The sequence below is a fragment of the Microcaecilia unicolor genome, chromosome 9, assembly GCF_901765095.1.
Source record: "Microcaecilia unicolor chromosome 9, aMicUni1.1, whole genome shotgun sequence".
In the NCBI taxonomy this organism is placed as follows: Eukaryota; Metazoa; Chordata; class Amphibia; order Gymnophiona; family Siphonopidae; genus Microcaecilia; species Microcaecilia unicolor.
The window spans coordinates 227,968,298-227,988,045 of NC_044039.1; the positions used below are offsets into that span (position 1 = coordinate 227,968,298).

The 19,748-nt window shown below is 43.6% G+C and overlaps 1 protein-coding gene across 1 annotated transcript in view; it reads right to left on the reverse strand.

Annotated features, from left to right (window-relative positions):
* ZNF410 (zinc finger protein 410) overlaps window positions 1–19,748 on the reverse strand; it is a 225,783-nt gene that overhangs the window by 157,456 nt on the left and 48,579 nt on the right. Inside the window, exon 4 of the mRNA XM_030214204.1 lies at window positions 418–600. Coding sequence (XP_030070064.1) covers window positions 418–600 — 183 coding nt within the window. The remainder of the gene's footprint in view (window positions 1–417; window positions 601–19,748) is intronic.

The following is a 19,748-nucleotide window of genomic DNA, read 5'->3' on the forward strand; positions in this document are numbered from 1 at the left end:
GTCCATCAAGCCCAGCATGCTGTTGGCAACAGTGACCAAACCAGGTTACAAGTACATGGCAAGATCCCACATGAGGTCTGAGACAGAAAGCAGCATCAGCAGCCATGAAATGGACTCATACTATGCACCCATTCCCACATCCAAAACTGCCAAGATGTCAGAGATGAGGGGCAGTGGTGGCGGCAATAGGGTTCTGTTGCTCCTTTCAGCTGCTGGGCTTTTCTGTATGAAGTGTATGTGGCCACTTCAGTATGGATGCATGGCCACATGCACACACCTTGATTTACAAACTGATGGACTTCAGACAGACAGATGCACCTACTTCAAAACGTGCAAAACCTCTGACAAAACATTCCTTTAAAAACATATAAAAAAGTTTCATTAACACAACAAACATGAGCAAAAACAATCACATACCACCATTGTTTGCTCTGGCATTTTTTGCCAATTGTGCTCGAGTGGCAGCAATCAAACTGTCATGTGCTAATTCCTGAACCCGAAGGAACCATGGTGTATTGCTGTCATTGGACAGGAAATCATTTCCAGAATCCTCCACTTCATCTTGAACAAATACCAGATGTTCTGCTGATGGTCCAAGACCTGCAAGAAAACAAATTCCTCAGTAGGAGAACAGCTTCCAAGCTACCTTTCCTAAGATGAAATAGACTAATTTAATATTTTTAAATAGCATTTGAGTTATACACCTTTTAATGGATAATTTCATAACATTTTATAATACTGTATGAAAAACCTATAAATCCACAACAATGGAGAATAAATAAAGTAACACAAATATTAATGTGAAGGACCATCAGAAAAAAACATCAGAGCCATAAAAACTCAGCTACTGTGCTAGGAATATACTGTCTCTTACATTTAGCACTTATACACATGAACCTTATTGTCTATCTCATAAATACTTTCATTTAATCTGTGCATCTCACCTACATACATTTATCTCTCAGAAAAATTGACAGTCCAGAACATCTTATTACTATTATTATTATACATAGCACAGAACCCAAAGGAGCCCTTTCACAAAGCTGCATTAGGCGCTAAAGCACGCCTAATGAAGCACAAATGACATGACAAATGCTTATATTCTGCGAAAACCTGGGCAGCTCGCTGTGGATTACAAAACAAAGAAAACTGGGAATAGCCCAGTGAGAATTTGCATATTAAAATAACACTAAAAATTGCAATGTTAAAAAGCTAATTCAAATTCCATAAACTAGCAGACAGATACAGAAAAGATGATTTAAAAATTGTCAGATAGCGAACTCCTTTAGAAGAAGGAAAATGCAATACAAGAGGATCTCGTAATTTTAAGAGTATTTCCATAGCAGGATGGTTAATAAGAGAGCACATGTATGATGGTGCTAAGCAATGAAATATCTTAAATAACATTGTACAGAGTTGAAACATGATCCTAGCATAAATACGCAACCAAGGAGCTTTAAACAAAAGAGGGGTTACATGCTCGTATTTTTCCACAGGGTAAACCAATCTGGCGGCTGCATTCTGCAATGTCTGCAATTTTCTCAAAAGAAAAGAATTACGACACTCATACAGAGAGTTACAGTAGTCTAGTTGGCTTAAAGATTAATGCTTGTATCAAAAGTTTGAATTGGGAAGATTCAAAACAGTTACGAATTTGACGTAAATGTTGTAAACAGAAAAAAACTTTTTTGGCAAGATGGGAAATTTGTCAAATGAAAGAGTACTATCCAGTATTATTCCCAGGATCTTCATTTCCAAAATCAAAGAAAAATCGGTCATATAAATATTCAAATTCTAATGACATGGAGATTGAAATTGGAAAACAGCAATAAAGATCTCAGTCTTTTCAACTTTTTTTTTAACCTGTGAAGAGACATTTCTCTACAACGTTCTACTTGTGTTCTGATGTCAAACACAGGACTAGGAATAGGAAGAAATAGAGTCACGTCTTTGGCACAAATAAAGTGTTTTATTCCATTCCTTTCTAGTGTCCTCCCAAGGGAAAATAGCTTTACAATAAACAGAATAGTCGAAAAAGGGGATCCTTGGATAACTCCACAACCATTTGACCAAGACACTGCTGCAAGACTCATCCTGGGCAAATCGCGCATGGTTCCCGCGCAACCTCTACGTCTCAATCTGCACTGGCTCCCAGTTAGAGAGCGAATCGCTTTCAAGCTCTGCACCTTAACGCATAAAATTATCTACGGTCTAGCTCCGGAATACATGATTCCTCTAATAGACCTTCCACCTAGAAATGCCATCAACACAGCCCGCACCTATCTCCAACTTCATCCGTCTTGCCGGGGTGTCAAATACAAGCTTCTTTTTGCCTCTACTTTTCACTACTCCAGCCCGAAGGCTTGGAATGCTTTACCTCTGAACCTAAAATCTCAATCTGATCATCACCTTTTCAAGAAGATGTTGAAAACGTTCCTTTTTGAAAAAACTTACTCCATTAGTAATTCTGCTTATTAGTCACCCTAATTGTTGTTAGTGTTCTCTCCTTATTCTGCTGTAAAATTCATGTGTTGTACTTCTCTACTTTTGTAATTCATGTAAGCCACATTGTGCCTGCAATTGTGGGAAACTGTGGGGTATAAATGAACCATAAATAAATAATAAATAAATAAATAAAAGGAATTATTCATCTTCACTCTATATCTACGTGAAGTCAAAAAAACCTTTGAACCAATTCAGAACTGCACCCTCGATGCCAATATCCTCAAGTATAATAAGACCTTATGTTCCACCATATCAAATGTTAAGGCCAGATCACATTGAATTAATAAAACTTGGCACCCTTTACTCAGCCATGTCTTTGCTAGCAATACTAAACAAAGGATAGCTTCTGTACTATAGTTACTGCTAAATCCGGATTGGGAGTGATGTACGACAAGATGATCTTTTTCTTTTAAGGGTCAATATCATTACTGAAGATTAAAACAGTAATATAACACAGACGGAGATACAAGAGAAATACGGGGAGGGGAACTACAAATTAATGAGTGAACAATACATTGGTATACCATGTTTTAACAGATGTGGTAAAAACAATCTTGAACATTAATCTGAAGGGATATTACAGAGGAAAGTAAAAAGAAAAAAGGAAAAGAATAGGAACTGAACTCAATGTGTGGGAAACAAAGTATGGACATTATACATATGTACATAACATGGTTTTAATAATCAGTTTGGGCAAGAAAAGAATCAATACGTTTCTTTGAAGGTGTGAACAAACATGTGGATAAAGGCGAGCCAGTTGATATTGTGTATCTGGACTTTCAAAAGGCGTTTGACAAACTACCTCATGAAAGACTTCAGAAGAAATTGGAGAGTCATGGGATAGGCGATAGTGTCCTATTGTGGATTAAAAACTGGTTAAAGGATAGAAAACAAAGAGTAGGGTTAAATGGTCAGTATTCTCAATGAAGAAGGGTAGTTAGTGGGGTTCCCCAGGGGTCTGTGCTGAGACCACTGCTTTTTAACATATTCATAAATAATCTAGAGATGGAAGTAACTAGTGAGGTAATTAAATTTGCTGACGACACAAAGTTATTCAAAGTTGTTAAGTTGCAAGAGGATTGTGAAAAATTACAAGAGGACCTTATGAGACTGGGAGACTGGGCGGCTAAATGGCAGATGACGTTTAATGTGAGCAAGTGCAAAGTGATGCATGTGGGAAAGAGGAACCCAAAATATAGCTACGTCATGCAAGGTTCCACACATTAGGAGTCACCGACCAAGAAAGGGATCTAGGTGTCATCACTGATAATATGTTGAAACCCTCTGCTCAGTGTGCAGCAGCGGCTAAGAAAGCAAATAGAATGTTACGATATTATTAGGAAAGGAATGGAAAGCAAAAATGAGAATGTTATAATGCCTTTGTATTGCTCCATAGTGCAACCACACCTCGAATACTATGTGAAGTTCTGGTCATCGCATCTCACAAAAAAGATATAGTGGAATTAGAAAAGGTACAAAGAAAATGGAATGGAATAACTTCCCTATGAGGAAAGGCTAAAGGGGCTAGGGCTCATCAGCTTGGAAAAGAGACAGATGAGGGGAGATATGATAGAGGTCTATAAAATACTGAGGAGTGGAATGGGTAGACATGAATCACTTGTTTACTCTTTCCAAAAATACTAGGACTAGGGGGCATGCAATGAAGCTAATAAGTAATAAATTTAAAACTAATCAGAGAAAATATTTCTTCACTGAACATGTCATTAAACTCTGGAATTTGGGAGTCACGTGACGCTATGTATGAGAGCGGTCGCTGTTAGACCCGCTCCAGGTACCTCCTTGCAATTCCCGCCGTTAAATCCCCGAGGAGAGCGGTGCCCTCGAGAAGATTCTGTCGGCAAGCAGCAGCAATACAGAACTGGATCGGAATTTGAGATCGCTGACAGGTATGGCTGCTAAAATGCTGAAGGTCAGAAAGAAAAGCAGAGCGCTGGAGAACAAAATGGCGGCTCCGGCAAGCCCGCAGGGCTTGTCAGTTGGGTCCACTTGGGCGGCGTAGATCGTGGGAGAAGTGACGAGCGCTATGGAGGAAATACTGGATAAAAAGCTAAACAGCCTGGATACTAAGCTGGAGGGTCTGCAGCATAACATGGCACAATTGAGCCAAGATCATAGTAACATAACATAGTAGATGACGGCAGAAAAAGACCTGCACGGTCTATCCAGTCTGCCAAACAAGACAACTTATGTGTGCTACTTTTTGTGTATACCCTACTTTGATTTGTACCTATGCTCTTTAGGGCACACACCGTTATAAGTCTGCCCAGCACTATCCCCGCCTCCCACCACCGGCTCTGACACAGACCGTATACGTCTGCCCAGCACTATCCCCGCCTCCCAACCTCCAGTCCTGCCTCCCACCACTGGCTCTGGCACAGACCGTATAAGTCTGCCCCGCACTATTTATGTAACTTAAGGTTCTTAATAGCATTCTGTAACTCAGACTCTGAAATAGGCTCGTTTAACCTTACCCTCTCTTTCTCTGTTATTTTTGGCAGCTTACACTCCCGCAAAAAGACCTCCATTTCATCCTGCTGACCCCCACCCCCTCCGCCTTATATAGGGACCTATAAAACTGAGCAAAAATCTGTTCCTGCTTCTTCTGATCTGTCTCTACCCTCCCCCCCCCCCCCCCCCCCGAGTCATATAGAGCAGATATTACAGATATACCTGACCACCTCTTAGTAAGATCTGCCAGTAATTTAACCGGCTTATTTCCATATTTAAAGAGTCTGAACCTTTGATAAAAGATGTTTTTCTGCGCCTGCTCTTGAAATAAGCTATTGAGTGTCCCTTGAGCCCGCTCCAAAGCATGTTTACCCGCTGCTGTGGGACATTCACTCAGCCGCCTCTTGAGCATTCTAATTCGTCTCTCCAACTCCACCATCTGATTGGCCCGTTGTCTCTTTCTTTTTGCGACAAACGCAAATCTGGTGGTGTATCAGCAACGTACTGGGGCCCTGGAAGATCGAGTGGGAGTTGCGGAGGAGAACTATACTAAGCTTCAAAAGCTGGTGGAGGCACAAGCAGAGAAAATTGAAGATCTTGAGAACAGATCTCGGCGTAATAATTTCCGTTTTGTTGGTCTTCCAGAGGAAATCAGTGACAGAGAAATTCGTACATTCTTAGAATCTTGGCTGGTGAAAGAACTGAAGCTGAGCGCGGAGATGGGCCCCTTGTTAACTGAGTGGGCACACCCTGTGGGACCCCAGAGACCTGGTGCCACCAGGCCAAGAGTAGCGATCTATCTGCTTAACTTTGTTCAAAAAACAGCTATTCTACAAGCTTTGAGAGGAGGTATGGCTCTGAGCTACAACAAACAGAAAATTCTCTGCTTTCAAGACTATTCAGCTGCAGTGGCGGCGAAGAGAAGGAGCTTTTCGCCAGTGTGTTCGCAGCTGGTGCAGCACAAGATAAAATTTGCTTTGCTTTACCCAGGTAACCTACCAATCTTCCACTAAAACCTATGAAACAGTATAAGCAGCACAGCAATTTGTGAAACAAATTCTAAGGAAAGGTGATGAATGATCTGAGAGCATCGGAGTGGAGTTCATACTTCACAGAAGCTTGCAATCTATAAGACTTTTGTATCATTTGGATTACAACTCTGAGAGGTTGGGATCATGTCTCGATGGCCCAGAAGAGATGGTCGATTTCGAATGTATTATAAACGCAGCGCTGGGCAGAAAAAAAATTTCTTTTATTTCTTTCCATTTTTTTCTTCTTGGAAATTAGGTTTAATTTGCAGATGTCTTGTTGATGGAACCTACAGTGTAATGCCACACGCTGCTCAATCGGGAAGTTCATGTTGGGATCGGAGCCTGAGACTTGATGGCGGTAGCAGTAAGTGGATATATAAGACCTGGGTGCAGCAGTGCTGGAACATGGTTACTGCTATTATAATGCACATCTGCTGGCAGCAGGAAATATTGAGGCGATTTGCCCACATGGAGAAAAGAATTGGCTGAATATATTGGGGGAAAATATTAACAAAGAAGCTGCTGTTTGAGGCATACAGTGGGGCCTCTTGGACTCAAGCCTGAATGAGATGCGCTATTTTGGCAATACATAAGAGGCTTGGTGAATAGTTTATACTGTCCAAGGGTAAAAGCAGCAGGGCCTATTGACTGCTTACAATAACTGTGATACAGGAATTGTTGTTATTTCTTAAAGGTCTCACTGTAGTTTTTACTGATCAGAGTTTGAGAGGACTCAGTATGGGAGACATGGTAATGACAAGTTGGATAGATTGAGTGGAAGGAGATATGGGGGCTATCATGAAGCTATCTTTCTTTTAGTAGGATTATAGGCTCTGTGAGCTTATCGGTCCACATTTTGGGTGAATAAGAGGAGAAAGGGTGTTTGTTAAAAATGGGGTAACTCAGAGGGATGTTGGTAATTTGTTATGTTTTGGATTTAAATTCTACTAAATGAGAGCAGAGGGTGAAAACTGTTTATATCTGAAAGCTATGTCGAACTTGAGGAAGGTTCACACGAAACAACTGTACATGCAGGATTATACACCGGGAATAACTAGGCACCTTGTACATGGGAATTAGGAGGGGAAGGTGGAGATAAGTTCTTAGTAGGGATTAATAAATGCATGTTATAATATTTGGGGGGAGTTAGTGAGGGGGGGTGTCGAACGTCACTTGTTCCATTGGAACAGTGAGTAGAGGGGGTAGGGAGTTTATCAGGGAGGAAAACTCAAGGGGAAGTTACTGGTAGTAACTGGGTCTGGAGGAACGAATACATCAAAATTTTGTGGCGGAGTTCACACACACAACATAAAAGGGACAATTGGGAGGGGTCACAGGCTGGGGTGGCCTCTTCCAGGAGATAAAGGTTTTCTGTGGCAAATAGGATGCTATCATGTTCTGTAGATGGTTAAAATAGTAACATGCTAGTGCCACCTCATTTTGGGAAGCGGCTAACACGGGGAGAGATGATTAGCTACATTAGTCATTTTAAAAAGACTAGGGATAAAGAAATTTTGAGATTGGAGACCCAAGTGAGAAGCTTGCGTAAGAGATTTGGGGAGACGCCGAATGTTCGCCTAAGAAAGGAGCTCTTGTCGGCTCAGGTGGCCCTTAATACACTAACCTACGAGTGCGAGGTAAAGTCCCAGGCTTACTACAGATTCCAATTGTACAAATTTGGGAATAAAGGATAGAAGATGATGGCTCGTCTTGTAGCTCGGAAATAGGCCTCTCGTATTGTAGTGTCATTAAGGGACCGTGCTGGCAAACTATGTCACTCTGAAATACGAGATATTTTTAAGGATTTATATCAGCAATTATATGCAGGGGGAGAGAGGTTGGGCCTCGCAGGTACTCTATATTTGGATGGATTGGAATTCCCAAAATTGACTGATAAGGAGAGGGAAACTTTAAATGCTCCTATAAGTATTGATGAAGTGCGTTGGGCAACTGGGGGTAGTCAGTCGGGGAAAGCACCTGGGCCGGATGGCCTAAGAGTGGAGTTTTATAAAATGATGGGAGAGGATATTATTCCACCTTTGGCAGATGCGTTTAATGAATGGGTGGAGAAAGGGGTGCTTCCTACCCAGCTGAACGTGGCTCGTATTATACTGATTGCGAAGCCCAAACGAGATGTCACTCTGCCAGCATCTTGCCAACCAATATCACTATTGAACTGTGAGGTGAAATTTTTTGCAAAGATACTGGCAAACAGAATTAGACGTGTGTTGCCGAGGATTATACACAAGGCATAGGTAGGCTTTGTCAAGGGTTGAGCTATATCGAAGAATCTTAGAAGGATTTTGCTCACATTAGAGAAGATTGGGATGGGAGTCGAGTCAGCTCCGATGCGGAGAAAGCATTCGATCGTGTAGGATGGGATTTTTTGTTTACTGTACTGGAAGAATATGGCTTTGATGGTTGGTTTTTGGGAGCGGTTAAGACACTTTACACCTCACCGAGAGCGAGAGTTATGGTGAATGATAGGTGTTCGGAAGATTTTGATATTGAACGAGGCACCCAGCAGGGGTGCCCCCTGTCACCGTTACTGTTTGCACTGTATCTGGACCCATTGATAAGAGACATTTATTCTAATCCAGCATGGGGTGAATTTGGGCAGAGTCAAGTTTAAAGTAGCAGCCTTTGCCGATGACCTTTTGGTCTTGCTTACAAAACCAGTAGATTTGTTGCTAGCTTTGCTGGAGGTATTTAAGGAATTTGGTGATTACTCTGGTTTTAGTTTAAATTTGGAAAAGTGAGGCCTTGGCTACTGACACGGCTATTTGTAGGAATTGGCCTGGGAACTTCCCATTGCGTTGGGCGAATGGTTGTTTTCAGTATCTGGGCATTCTGATGACACCAGGGATGACTGACCTCTATACACTTAACATAAGGCAGTTACTATCTCAAACTAAAAAACAGTTGGAGAAATAGGATGCACTTCAGCTCCCTTTGATAGGACGTTTGGGACTCGCTCGTATGGTGATCCTTCCTCGCTGGTTATATGTCCTGCAGACTCTCCCCTCTGTCTGTTAAATAAAGATATGGGTAGTTTTTAATCGGATGGTGATGAGATTCTGCTGGGCAAAATAGAAGGCAAAAATGAAATACCAGTTGATGGGGGGGGGGGGGGGGGGGGGGTGCTGGCCACAGGGGGGGCCTCGGTCTGCCCAATTTGAAGTTATATAATGTGGCCTGTCTATTAAGACATGTTAGAGATTGGCTATTTGAATCGGGTCAATATACACCATTAGACCTGGAGAAGGCTTTCTTTGCTCCTTATCATTTGGTGTCATTGATGCAAGTAGAAAGATCTCTGATTCCCGGTTGCTTTAGAAAGAGTTTATTGTTGAGGCCCTTGAGAGAGGCTTGGAAGTTTTAGGGGAAATGCTTGAAGGTGGATTCGGGCATCACGGAATTATTGACTATACGTGGCAACCCTATGTTTCTGTCAGGTTTGGAAAACCCAATCTTTAAGCATTGGGAAGAAAGAGGACTGGACTGCCTAGATGCAGTTAGAGGGTTGGTTGGATGGGTAGATAAGACCGTTGGAGCATAAGTAATGACACACTGGGAAAAGACCGAGGGTCCATCGAGCCCAGCATCCTGTCCACGACAGCGGCCAATCCAGGCCAAGGGCACCTGGCAAGCTTCCCAAACGTACAAACATTCTATACATGTTATTCCCGGAATTGTGGATTTTTCCCAAGTCCATTTAGTAGTGCTTTATGGACTTGTCCTTTAGGAAACTGTCTAAATCCCTTTTAAACTCTGCCAAGCTAACCGCCTTCACCAAGTTCTCCGGCAACGAATTCCAGAGTTTAAATACGCGTTGGGTGAAGAAAGATTTTCTCAGATTTGTTTTAAATTTACTACACTGTAGTTTAATCGCATGCCCCCTAGTCCTAGTATTTTTGGAAAGCGTAAACAGACGCTTCACATCCACCTGTTCCACTCCACTCATTATTTTATATACCTCTATCATGTCTCCCCTCAGCCGTCTCTTCTCCAAGCTGAAAAGCCCTAGCCTCCTTAGTCTTTCTTCATAGGGAAGTCGTCCCATCCCCGCTATCATTTTAGCCGCCCTTCGCTGCACCTTTTCCAATTCCACTATATCTTTCTTGAGATACGATGACCAGAATTGAACACAATACTCAAGGTGCGGTCGCACCATGGAGCGAAATAACGGCATTATAACATCCTCACACCTGTTTTCCATATCTTTCCTAATAATACCCAACATTCTATTCGCTTTCCTAGCCGCAGCACCACACTGAGCAGAAGGTTTCAGCGTATTATCGACGACACCCAGATCCCTTTCTTGGTCCGTAACTCCTAACGTGGAGCCTTGCATGACGTAGCTATAATTCGGGTTCTTTTTTCCCCACATGCATCACCTTGCACTTGCTCACATTAAACGTCATCTGTCATTTAGCCGCCCAGTCTCCCAGTCTCGTAAGGTCCTCTTGTAATTTTTCACAATCCTGTCGCGAGTTAACGACTTTGAATAACTTTGTGTCATCAGCAAATTTAATTACCTCGCTAGTTACTCCCATGTCTAAATCATTTATAAATATATTAAAAAGCAGCGGTCCTAGTACAGACCCCTGAGGAACCCAACTACCCTTCTCCATTGTGAATACTGCCCATTTAACCCCACTCTCTGTTTCCTATCCTTCAACCAGTTTTTAATCCACAATAGGACTTTTCCTCCTATCCCATGACCCTCCAATTTCCTCTGTAGCCTTTCATGAGGTACCTTGTCAAACGCCTTTTGAAAATCCAAATATACAATATCAACCGGCTCCCCTTTGTCCACATGTTTGTTTACTCCTTCAAACAATTGAAGTAAATTGGTCAGGCAAGAAAAGAAAATAAGATGATACCTTTTTTATTGGACATAACTTAATACATTTCTTGATTAGCTTTCGAAGGTTGCCCTTCTTCCTCAGATCGGAAATAAGCAAATGAGGTAGCAGATAGTATATATGAGAGAAACATCAAAGCATTACTTTGACAGTCTGACAGAGTGGGAGGGTGGGGGTATGCATGGGGACATCAAACATTTCATTGATATTCTAACAGAATGGGTGTTGAATATCAATGGGTTGTCACTAGGCCCCCCTTGAACAATGCGTCCCATGCATCCGTTAGAGCTTGCACTCTGTATTTAATGCCCTGTAGCGCAAAATTCAAAGAAAATGGGAATTCCCATCTATATTGCACTTGATTTTTAACCAGGGTGTCCTGGGCTGGTCGCATCTGGCGTTGCTGTTGAAGGGTATACTGAGAAAGGTCCTGGTATACCGAAACCTTGGCCCCACCAAACTCCAGGTCGTGCTTTTTCTGGGCCCGCTCCAAAATCCGTTCTTTGGCTTCATTCTTATGAAAACGGAATATAATGTCCCTTGCCTGCTGATCTTTCCGCGCTCCCAGCGCACGATGCGCTCTATCCAGTTCTTCCAGCGCCTTACCCGCCTCTGGGCCCATCAGTGAAGCGCACAGGGTCTGCACAATCCGGGGCACATCCTCCGTCTCACCCCCTTCAGGGACTCCACGGAACCGGAGATTATTCCTCTGGCCCCTGTTTTCCAAGTCATCGAGCTTATACTCCAACTCAGCATTATGTTTTGCTAGCCCTTGAAGCAAGTTCGCCTGTTTGCCCAGACTGTCCACATGCTCGTCAAGCTTGAGCTCGGCCTCCTCCACCCTGCCCCCCAGCTCCCGCAGTTCAGTGCTCAGCGTATCCATCTGCTCCAGGATTTCTTCTTTAGATTGTTTTATCTCGTCTTGAATGTTAGAGAGAAACTGTCAGAGCTCTCCAGAAATTCCTTTTTTCGGGGGCGGGGGGGGGGGGGGGGGCGGCGAGTCTCCGTCAAGGATAGAGCAGAGTCCGAGTCTGATTGCGAGGCCCGCTCGGGGGACTCGTGGTGGTGCCCCGCCCTTCCCCCCGCGCTTTTCTCTCGCTTCTCCGGATCCTTTTTACAGGCAGAAGCCACTTTACTCATGGCGAGATTTGTTGGTAGGGATATTAACGTCGCGTTTTCCCTCTTCAACTCTGCTTAGGATCGCTTTTGTTCGTTACTAACAAGTGTAGGGAGACGAAGCAACAGAGCTAGGCAGCCATGTCGGACGGTGACGTCACTTCCTCTGATGGGTACAGATTTACAGATTCTATCCTATAATGTAAAAGGGCTGAACATGCCTCAGAAAAGGCAGAAGTTTTATAAAGAATTGGGACAGCTCAGGCCGCACGTGGCTCTTCTTCAGGAGACACACCTGAGGAGTAGACACGAAAGACTTTTCTCCCACTCTGACTACCCAGTGGCGCACTTTGCAGCTGCAGCAGGGCCAAAAAGGGGGGAGTGGCGATCTTGATACATGCCACAGTTGTGCACAGGTGATCAAGGTAAAGAGGGACACGGGAGGACGTTACATCTTTCTGCATGTCAAAATTGACCAAGTGGACCTCACTATCGCATCTATCTACGCACCAAATTCAGGGCAGGCGGGTTCACTGAGAGAGTTAGAAACTCTTTGGCTACCTTTGCACAGGGATCCCTTATTATAGGTGGGGACTTTAATACCGTGATGAACCCGGACCTTGATCGCTCTGGAGCTCCTAGAAGTGAGGGACAGCGGGATTCACTGGCATTGAGATCCTTAGCACAATCACTAGGCACAGTAGACTTGTGGAGGGTTAATCATCAGAGGGTGCAAGACTATACATTCTATTCCCCAGTACACCATTCATACTCTCGTATAGATTATATCTTCTTGGATGCTGCATTAGTGGAGAGGGGCACAGAAGCGGGGATAGGCAGTATGACCCTGTCGGACCATGCCCCAGTATGGGTAACTTTACCCAATATAAGGGCTGAGAGTAAAGACAAAAGATGGACACTAAATGTTAGTCTTCTGCAAGAGGGGGCAGCAGTGGAAGGATATAAAACATGCTAAAAGAATACCTTGAGTTTAACTTGGACTCTGGGCCTTCGCTCAGTACAGTATGGGATGCCATGAAGGCAGTGTCCCGGGGCTACTTTTTGCAATTGGCCAGTAAGAAATCAAAAGCCCGCAAGGCACAGATAGCGAGCTGCTTGGAGAGTATTCGCTTGCTGGAGGCACAGCATTAAGGCAAGTGGGTCAGTACAGATTTTGAAAGAGCTCAGTGACCAGAGACTACTGCTTGACTCTATCTATTCAGAGCAACTTAGTATGTTACAAGCAAAGAGCAGAGTGGGCTCTTATGAATTTGCCAATAAAGTAGGGCACCTTTTAGCCATAAAGATGCGTAGGCTAAAAGTTGAGCAGACTATCTTTTTTTAAATTTTATTTATTTATTCAATTTAATCAAATTTACAAGAAACATCTTGATTGGTAAAGCATCATAAAATAAAATTGTAACAAAAGAAATCAATTAGGTAAATGTTGACACTCAAGTCCATAACTTGGGGATCCAACATTTAGGAATTCAAGGGGAGCAAAAAAATAACAGGAAATTAATGAGGGTAACACAATCTCTACTGAGAAGTTAATTATTCCATTAACGCTTATCCTTTTTTCACCGAGGCTATAAGAGCTGATACATGTGCTGGTTCTGTAAATACATATTTCTTCTCATCAAGTCTCACTGCATTTGCAGGGGTACTACTACTACTTAACATTTCTAGAGCGCTACTAGGGTTACGCAGCGCTGTACAGTTTAACAAAGGACAGTCCCTGCTCAAAGGAGCTTACAATCTAAAGGACGAAATGTCAAGTTGGGGCAGTCTAGATTTCCTGAATAGAGGTATAGTGGTCAGGTGCCGAAGGCGACATTGAAGAGGTGGGCTTTGAGCAAGGATTTGAAGATGGGCAGGGAGGGGGCCTGGCGTATGGGCTCAGGGAGTTTATTCCAAGCCCCCCCCCCCCCCAGTGCAATATTTCGGGCTTAAGGAGCAAGAATTGTTTCCTCAGTCTCCGTGTCTCTTTAGAGACATCAGGAAATAATAATATTTTATAACCCAAAAAGGGTTTGTCTTTATTACGGAAAAAGGCGGAAGATCCAATTTTTATCAGGCAATAATGCAGCGGTCGCAACCAAAGTTGCGGCCGTTGCTAATTCGGAATCAGAAGTTTCAAGCAAAACAGATATATCCAATTGACTTTCAGGCTTTTGATTCGGTTCTTTTCCTGGGATATAATAAGCCAAAGTAAACGGTGGTAAATTCTGCTCTGGTATATTCAAAATGTCACACAAATAACGTTTTAACATTTCAAGAGGAGCAACAGTCTTTATCCTAGGAAAATTAACAAATCTTAGATTGTGATTTTTAGTGTAGTTATCAAACATTTCCATTTTTGTTCTAGGATTTGTCAAATCATTTGTCATTAAAGGTTGAATCGTTTCCAGTTTCACAATTCTTTGATCCATTTTTTCAGTTTTATCATCCATAGCTTTAATCTTTTCCTCTGTTTTTTGTAAGTCATTCTCTAATATGTTTATTTTAGGTGCAATTTCATTAACCTGTTTCAAAAAAGTTTGACCCAGGGTAGAAACTAAGTCCCATAACGTGTCCAATGTAACCTCCCTTGGTTTAACTAGTAATTCCTTCGGTATTTCAAACCTTTCAGAAGTCTTCACATGTTCACTCTGTCCCTCGGCTCCTCGCCCCTCAATTCGCGGCGGCGGCGTCTCTCCTTTCTCTGATGGAAGTAAGACCTCTTCTCGACGTTCTTCCGGGTCCATAGCACCTTCAAAGGGAGACCCCATCGAGTCAGTGAGAAAGGAGCTTGCGCCTACCTGCTGGGGAGGCAGAGTGCACATAGCGGGGCTCAGAGTGACATCAAGGCCAGGGGAGCCCGATTCTCCCAAATCGCCGGAGCTTCCTACTGGCTGCATTCCGCTACCCTGAAAAACTCCCTGCGGTCTCAAGAAGCGATCGAGTGGACCAGGTAAGGAGGGGGTTAACGGTGAGGTCCTGACCGCCAATCTCCCTCGACGTTTTGGCATCATATTAGCAATAGGATCGAGACTCGCAGTGTCTCAGTAGAGTGCGGCCATCTTGGATGAGAGCGGACTATCTTAAAGATATGAGATGAAGGTGGGAATGATCTAGGTAAAACTGAGCAAATACGTAAGAGACTTGGGGAATTTTACAAGGCTTTGTATGCTAAAGAACTTAGTCCTTCAATGGAATTAGTAGACCAATACTTACAAGATAGCAAGCTGTCCTCTCTGAGTCATCAACAGCAGTGATTGTTAGATGAACCGGTTACTCCTAAGGAAATTCAAGAGGCTATTAGAAGCTTACCATCGAGTAAATCGCCTGGTCTGGATGGCTTGCCTAATGAGTTCTATAAAGAGTTTGCACCTGAGTAAGCCCCACTTTTAGCTGATGTGTTTAATCAGGTGGGAAGGGGCGGGTCCTTGCCTCAATCCATGATGGAGGCTTCAATAGCGGTGCTACCCAAGCCTGGAAAAGATCATTTAGAATGTGGATCCTATAGGACCATATCAGTGTTAAATGCTGATGTAAAAATCTTGGCTAAGGTATTGGCAAGCCAACTGGCCCCTATTCTCCCAGTGCTCATCCATCCAGACCAGGTTGGATTTGTCTCTTATCGAAAAGCAATGGACAATATTAGGAGGGTGGTAGATATTATGTATTTGGCAAAAAGAAACCAGAAACCGCTATGTCTCTTAAGCCTTGACGCGGAAAAAGCCTTTGACCGGGTTCACTGGCCCTTTATGCACAGGGTCCTGGAGACGATGGGGTTTGGAGTGCAGTTCAGGCGGTGGATCCAGGCTTTTTATGAATCTCCAAGGGCCTGTGTCCGGGTCAATGGTGGTAACTCCGACTTATTTACGCTGTACAGAGGTACAAGACAGGGGTGCCCTCTGTCACCCCTGCTGTTCGCTATGGTGATGGAGCCTTTTGCGGCCCAGGTGCACCTAGATCCCAACATCTCGGGAGCAAGAATAGCAGATAGAGTTCACAAAATGGCTCTTTTTGCAGATGATGTCTTGCTGTTTGTTACCCGCCCCCTGACTACATTCCCACACTTAGAGCAAAAGATAGAAGAATATTCCATAGTATCCGGTTTCAAAGTTAACATGGCTAAATCTGAGGCTTTAAATGTAACACTCCCAGAGGAGGTGGTGGAGTCTTTAAAGATCTCATCCCCCTTCCGATGGGCTCACAAACAACTTAGATACTTGGGGGTGAATTTGACTAGGGAACTTTCAGAGCTCTTTAAGGCAAACTATAAGGGGTTAGGCAAAACTATTGGGGCCGATCTAGAGCGCTGGGGAGACATGCAGTTCTCATGGTTCGGAAGAATAGCTATCCTTAAAATGAATATACTGCCTCGATTGCTGTACCTTTTCCAGGTGCTGCCTGTGATGATGCCCAGGCGATTCATAGCTTCATTACAAGATAAATTTGTGCGGTTCGTCTGGGCAGGAAAGCGTCCAAGGCTAGCGTGATCATTGTTATATAGGGAAAGGAAGAGAGGTGGGCTGGGGGTACCCAATCTCGCCTGGTATTACAGAGCAGCGCAGGGGAAGGCAGCACTTGAATGGCACCAAGAATATCCAGATAAACAATGGGTGCAAATAGAACATTCATTGGGTGAGACACCGTTGAGCGCATTAATGTGGTTACCTAGGCCATTTAGAAGTTTGGTTGAGGGAATTTGTCCCTCGGTGGATATAACACTTTACTACTGGTACAGAATGTTTCATAAGAAACAATGTATCTTGACCCAGAGTACCCCTATAGCGCATAATCCACTATTCTTGCCAGGTACTACAAAGGGGACATTCACCAAATGGTATGAGGCTGGGGTGTGAAACTGGGGACAGATGTTTGAAGCTGATTCCTTGTTGTCCTTTAATGCTTTGAAGGATAGATACCCAGGGGTAGAGGGAGGTGACTTCGCATACTGTCAAGTGCCACACTTCCTGCAGACTAAAGCGGTGCGAGAGGTGATGCAGCAAAAGAAACTTGATTTAGAGGAGATATGTGGGAAGCTTACGTTCTCTTGTGGCCTGATAAGTCACCTTTACCAAAGCATAAGTCACCCTGTAATGGTGTACATCGAAGAGGCTGGGAGAAGGAATTGGGTGTGAGCTTGGAAGAGTCTGAGTGGGAGAGAATAGAAAGAAAAGCAGTGGGGGTGTCAACCCATGTTCCCCTGCAGGAAAACGCAGTGAAGGTGCTCTATTGGTGGTACCTCACACCTGCCCGGTTGCAGAGGATATTTCCGACTTCTTCAGGTGGGTGTTGGAGGAGGTGTGGTCAAAGGGGTACAATGGGACACGTGTGGTGGAGCTGCACCAAAATCCGTGCATATTGGAGGGCAGTTCATTTCCGGTTGCAGAAATGGCTGGGGTGCACAGTGCCACTGGCCCCGGAGGTGTTTCTGTTCTCCACCCGATTTGATGGTCTAGCGCCTGCCCAACAGACACTGGTGAATCAAGTGGTTGGCACAGCAAGGGTGGTCGTAGCTTTACATTGGCAGGGGGAGGGGGTGCCCCGGGTAGCGAAGTGGCTCCATAAATTGAGATATGTGAAAGAGATGGAGAGATTAATTGCTGAGCACAACCACCAGTTGGGGAAATGGCAATCAGTATGGAAACACATCCCCTCGGATGCTCTGTAAGCTTGGCTTGTATGCTCAGAGAGCGATATGAATTAATATAGCTACTTGTGTCCTTTGGGTGGGAGGGGGAGGGGAGGGGAGGGAGGGAGAAGGGAATGGGTGGGGAGTTACTAGATCCAGTAAAATCCTAATAAATTTGAAGCTTTGTGATGTTACTAAAGGAAAGTTGTCACTGTTGTATGTCACATTGCAGGGAGTACTAATAGATTCTTTATACAAACTATGGCGTAATGCTTCCCTGCTGATTGTATTGTGCAATTTTTGTTATGGTTCACTGATAATAAAGACTTATTGCAAATAAATAAATTAGGCCTGTACCGAATATTCGTATTCGATTTGGCCCCAAATACATTATTCACATTCTGCCGTGTAGTGATTTAAATTCTAATACGAATAATCCGGGATTCTACTCTGCTAAATCCTACTGAAATAAACACTTGATCGCAGATTCCACGTTGCTTCTTTTATTATTTGCTTTGTTAAAGCTCAATGGCCATTATTCATATTTGGCCAAATAAGTACATAAGTAATGCCATACTGGGAAAATACCAAGGGTCCATCGAGCCCAGCATCCTGTCCACGACAGCGGCCAATCCAGGCCAAGGGCACCTGGCAAGCTTCCCAAACGTACAAACATTCTATACATGTTATTCCTGGAATTGTGGATTTTTCCCAAGTCCATTTAGTAGCGGTTTATGGACTTGTCCTTTAGGAAACCGTCCAACCCCTTTTTAAACTCTGCTAAGCTAACCGCCTTCACCACTTTCTCCGGCAACGAATTCCAGAGTTTAATTACACGTTGGGTGAAGAAACCTTTTCTCAGATTTGTTTTAAATTTACTACACTGTAGTTTAATCGCATGCCCCCTAGTCCTAGTATTTTTGGAAAGCGTGAACAGACGCTTCACATCCACCTGTTCCACTCCACTCATTATTTTATATACCTCTATCATGTCTCCCCTCAGCCGTCTCTTCTCCAAGCTGAAAAGCCCTAGCCTCCTTAATCTTTCTTCATAGGGAAGTCGTCCCATCCCCGCTATCATTTTAGTCGCCCTTCTCTGCACCTTTTCCAATTCTACTATATCTTTCTTGAGATGCGGCGACCAGAATTGAACACAATACTCAAAGTGCGGTCGCACCATGGAGCGATACAACGGCATTATAACATCCTCACACCTGTTTTCCATATCTTTCCTAATAATACCCAACATTCTATTCGCTTTCCTAGCCGCAGCAGCACACTGAGCTGAAGGTTTCAGTGTATTATCGACGACGACACCCAGATCCCTTTCTTGGTCCGTAACTCCTAACGTGGAGCCTTGCATGACGTAGCTATAATTCGGGTTCTTTTTTCCCCACATGCATCACCTTGCACTTGCTCACATTAAACGTCATCTGCCATTTAGCCGCCCAGTCTCCCAGTCTCGTAAGGTCCTCTTGTAATTTTTTACAATCCTGTCGCGATTTAACAACTTTGAGTAACTTTGTGTCATCAGCAAATTTAATTACCTCGCTAGTTACTCCCTTCTCTAAATCATTTATAAATATATTAAAAAGCAGCGGTCCTAGTACAGACCCCTGAGGAACCCCACTAACTACCCTTCTCCATTGTGAATACTGCCCATTTAACCCCACTCTCTGTTTCCTATCCTTCAACCAGTTTTTAATCCACAATAGGACATTTCCTCCTATCCCATGACCCTCCAATTTCCTCTGTAGCCTTTCATGAGGTACCTTGTCAAACGCCTTTTGGAAATCCAGATACACAATATCAACCGGTTCCCCTATGTCCACATGTTTGTTTACTCCTTCAAAAAATTGAAGTAAATTGGTCAGGCAAGATTTCCCCACACAAAAGCCGTGCTGACTCGGTCTCCGTAATCTATGTCCTCGGATGTGCTCTGTAATTTTGTTTTTAATAATAGCCTCTACCATTTTCCCCGGCACTGACGTCAGACTCACCGGTCTATAATTTCCCGGATCTCCCCTGGAGCCTTTTTAAAAAATTGGTATTACATTGGCCACCCTCCAATATTCCGGTACCACGCTCGATTTTAAGGATAAGTTGCATATCACTAGCAGTAGCTCCGCAAGC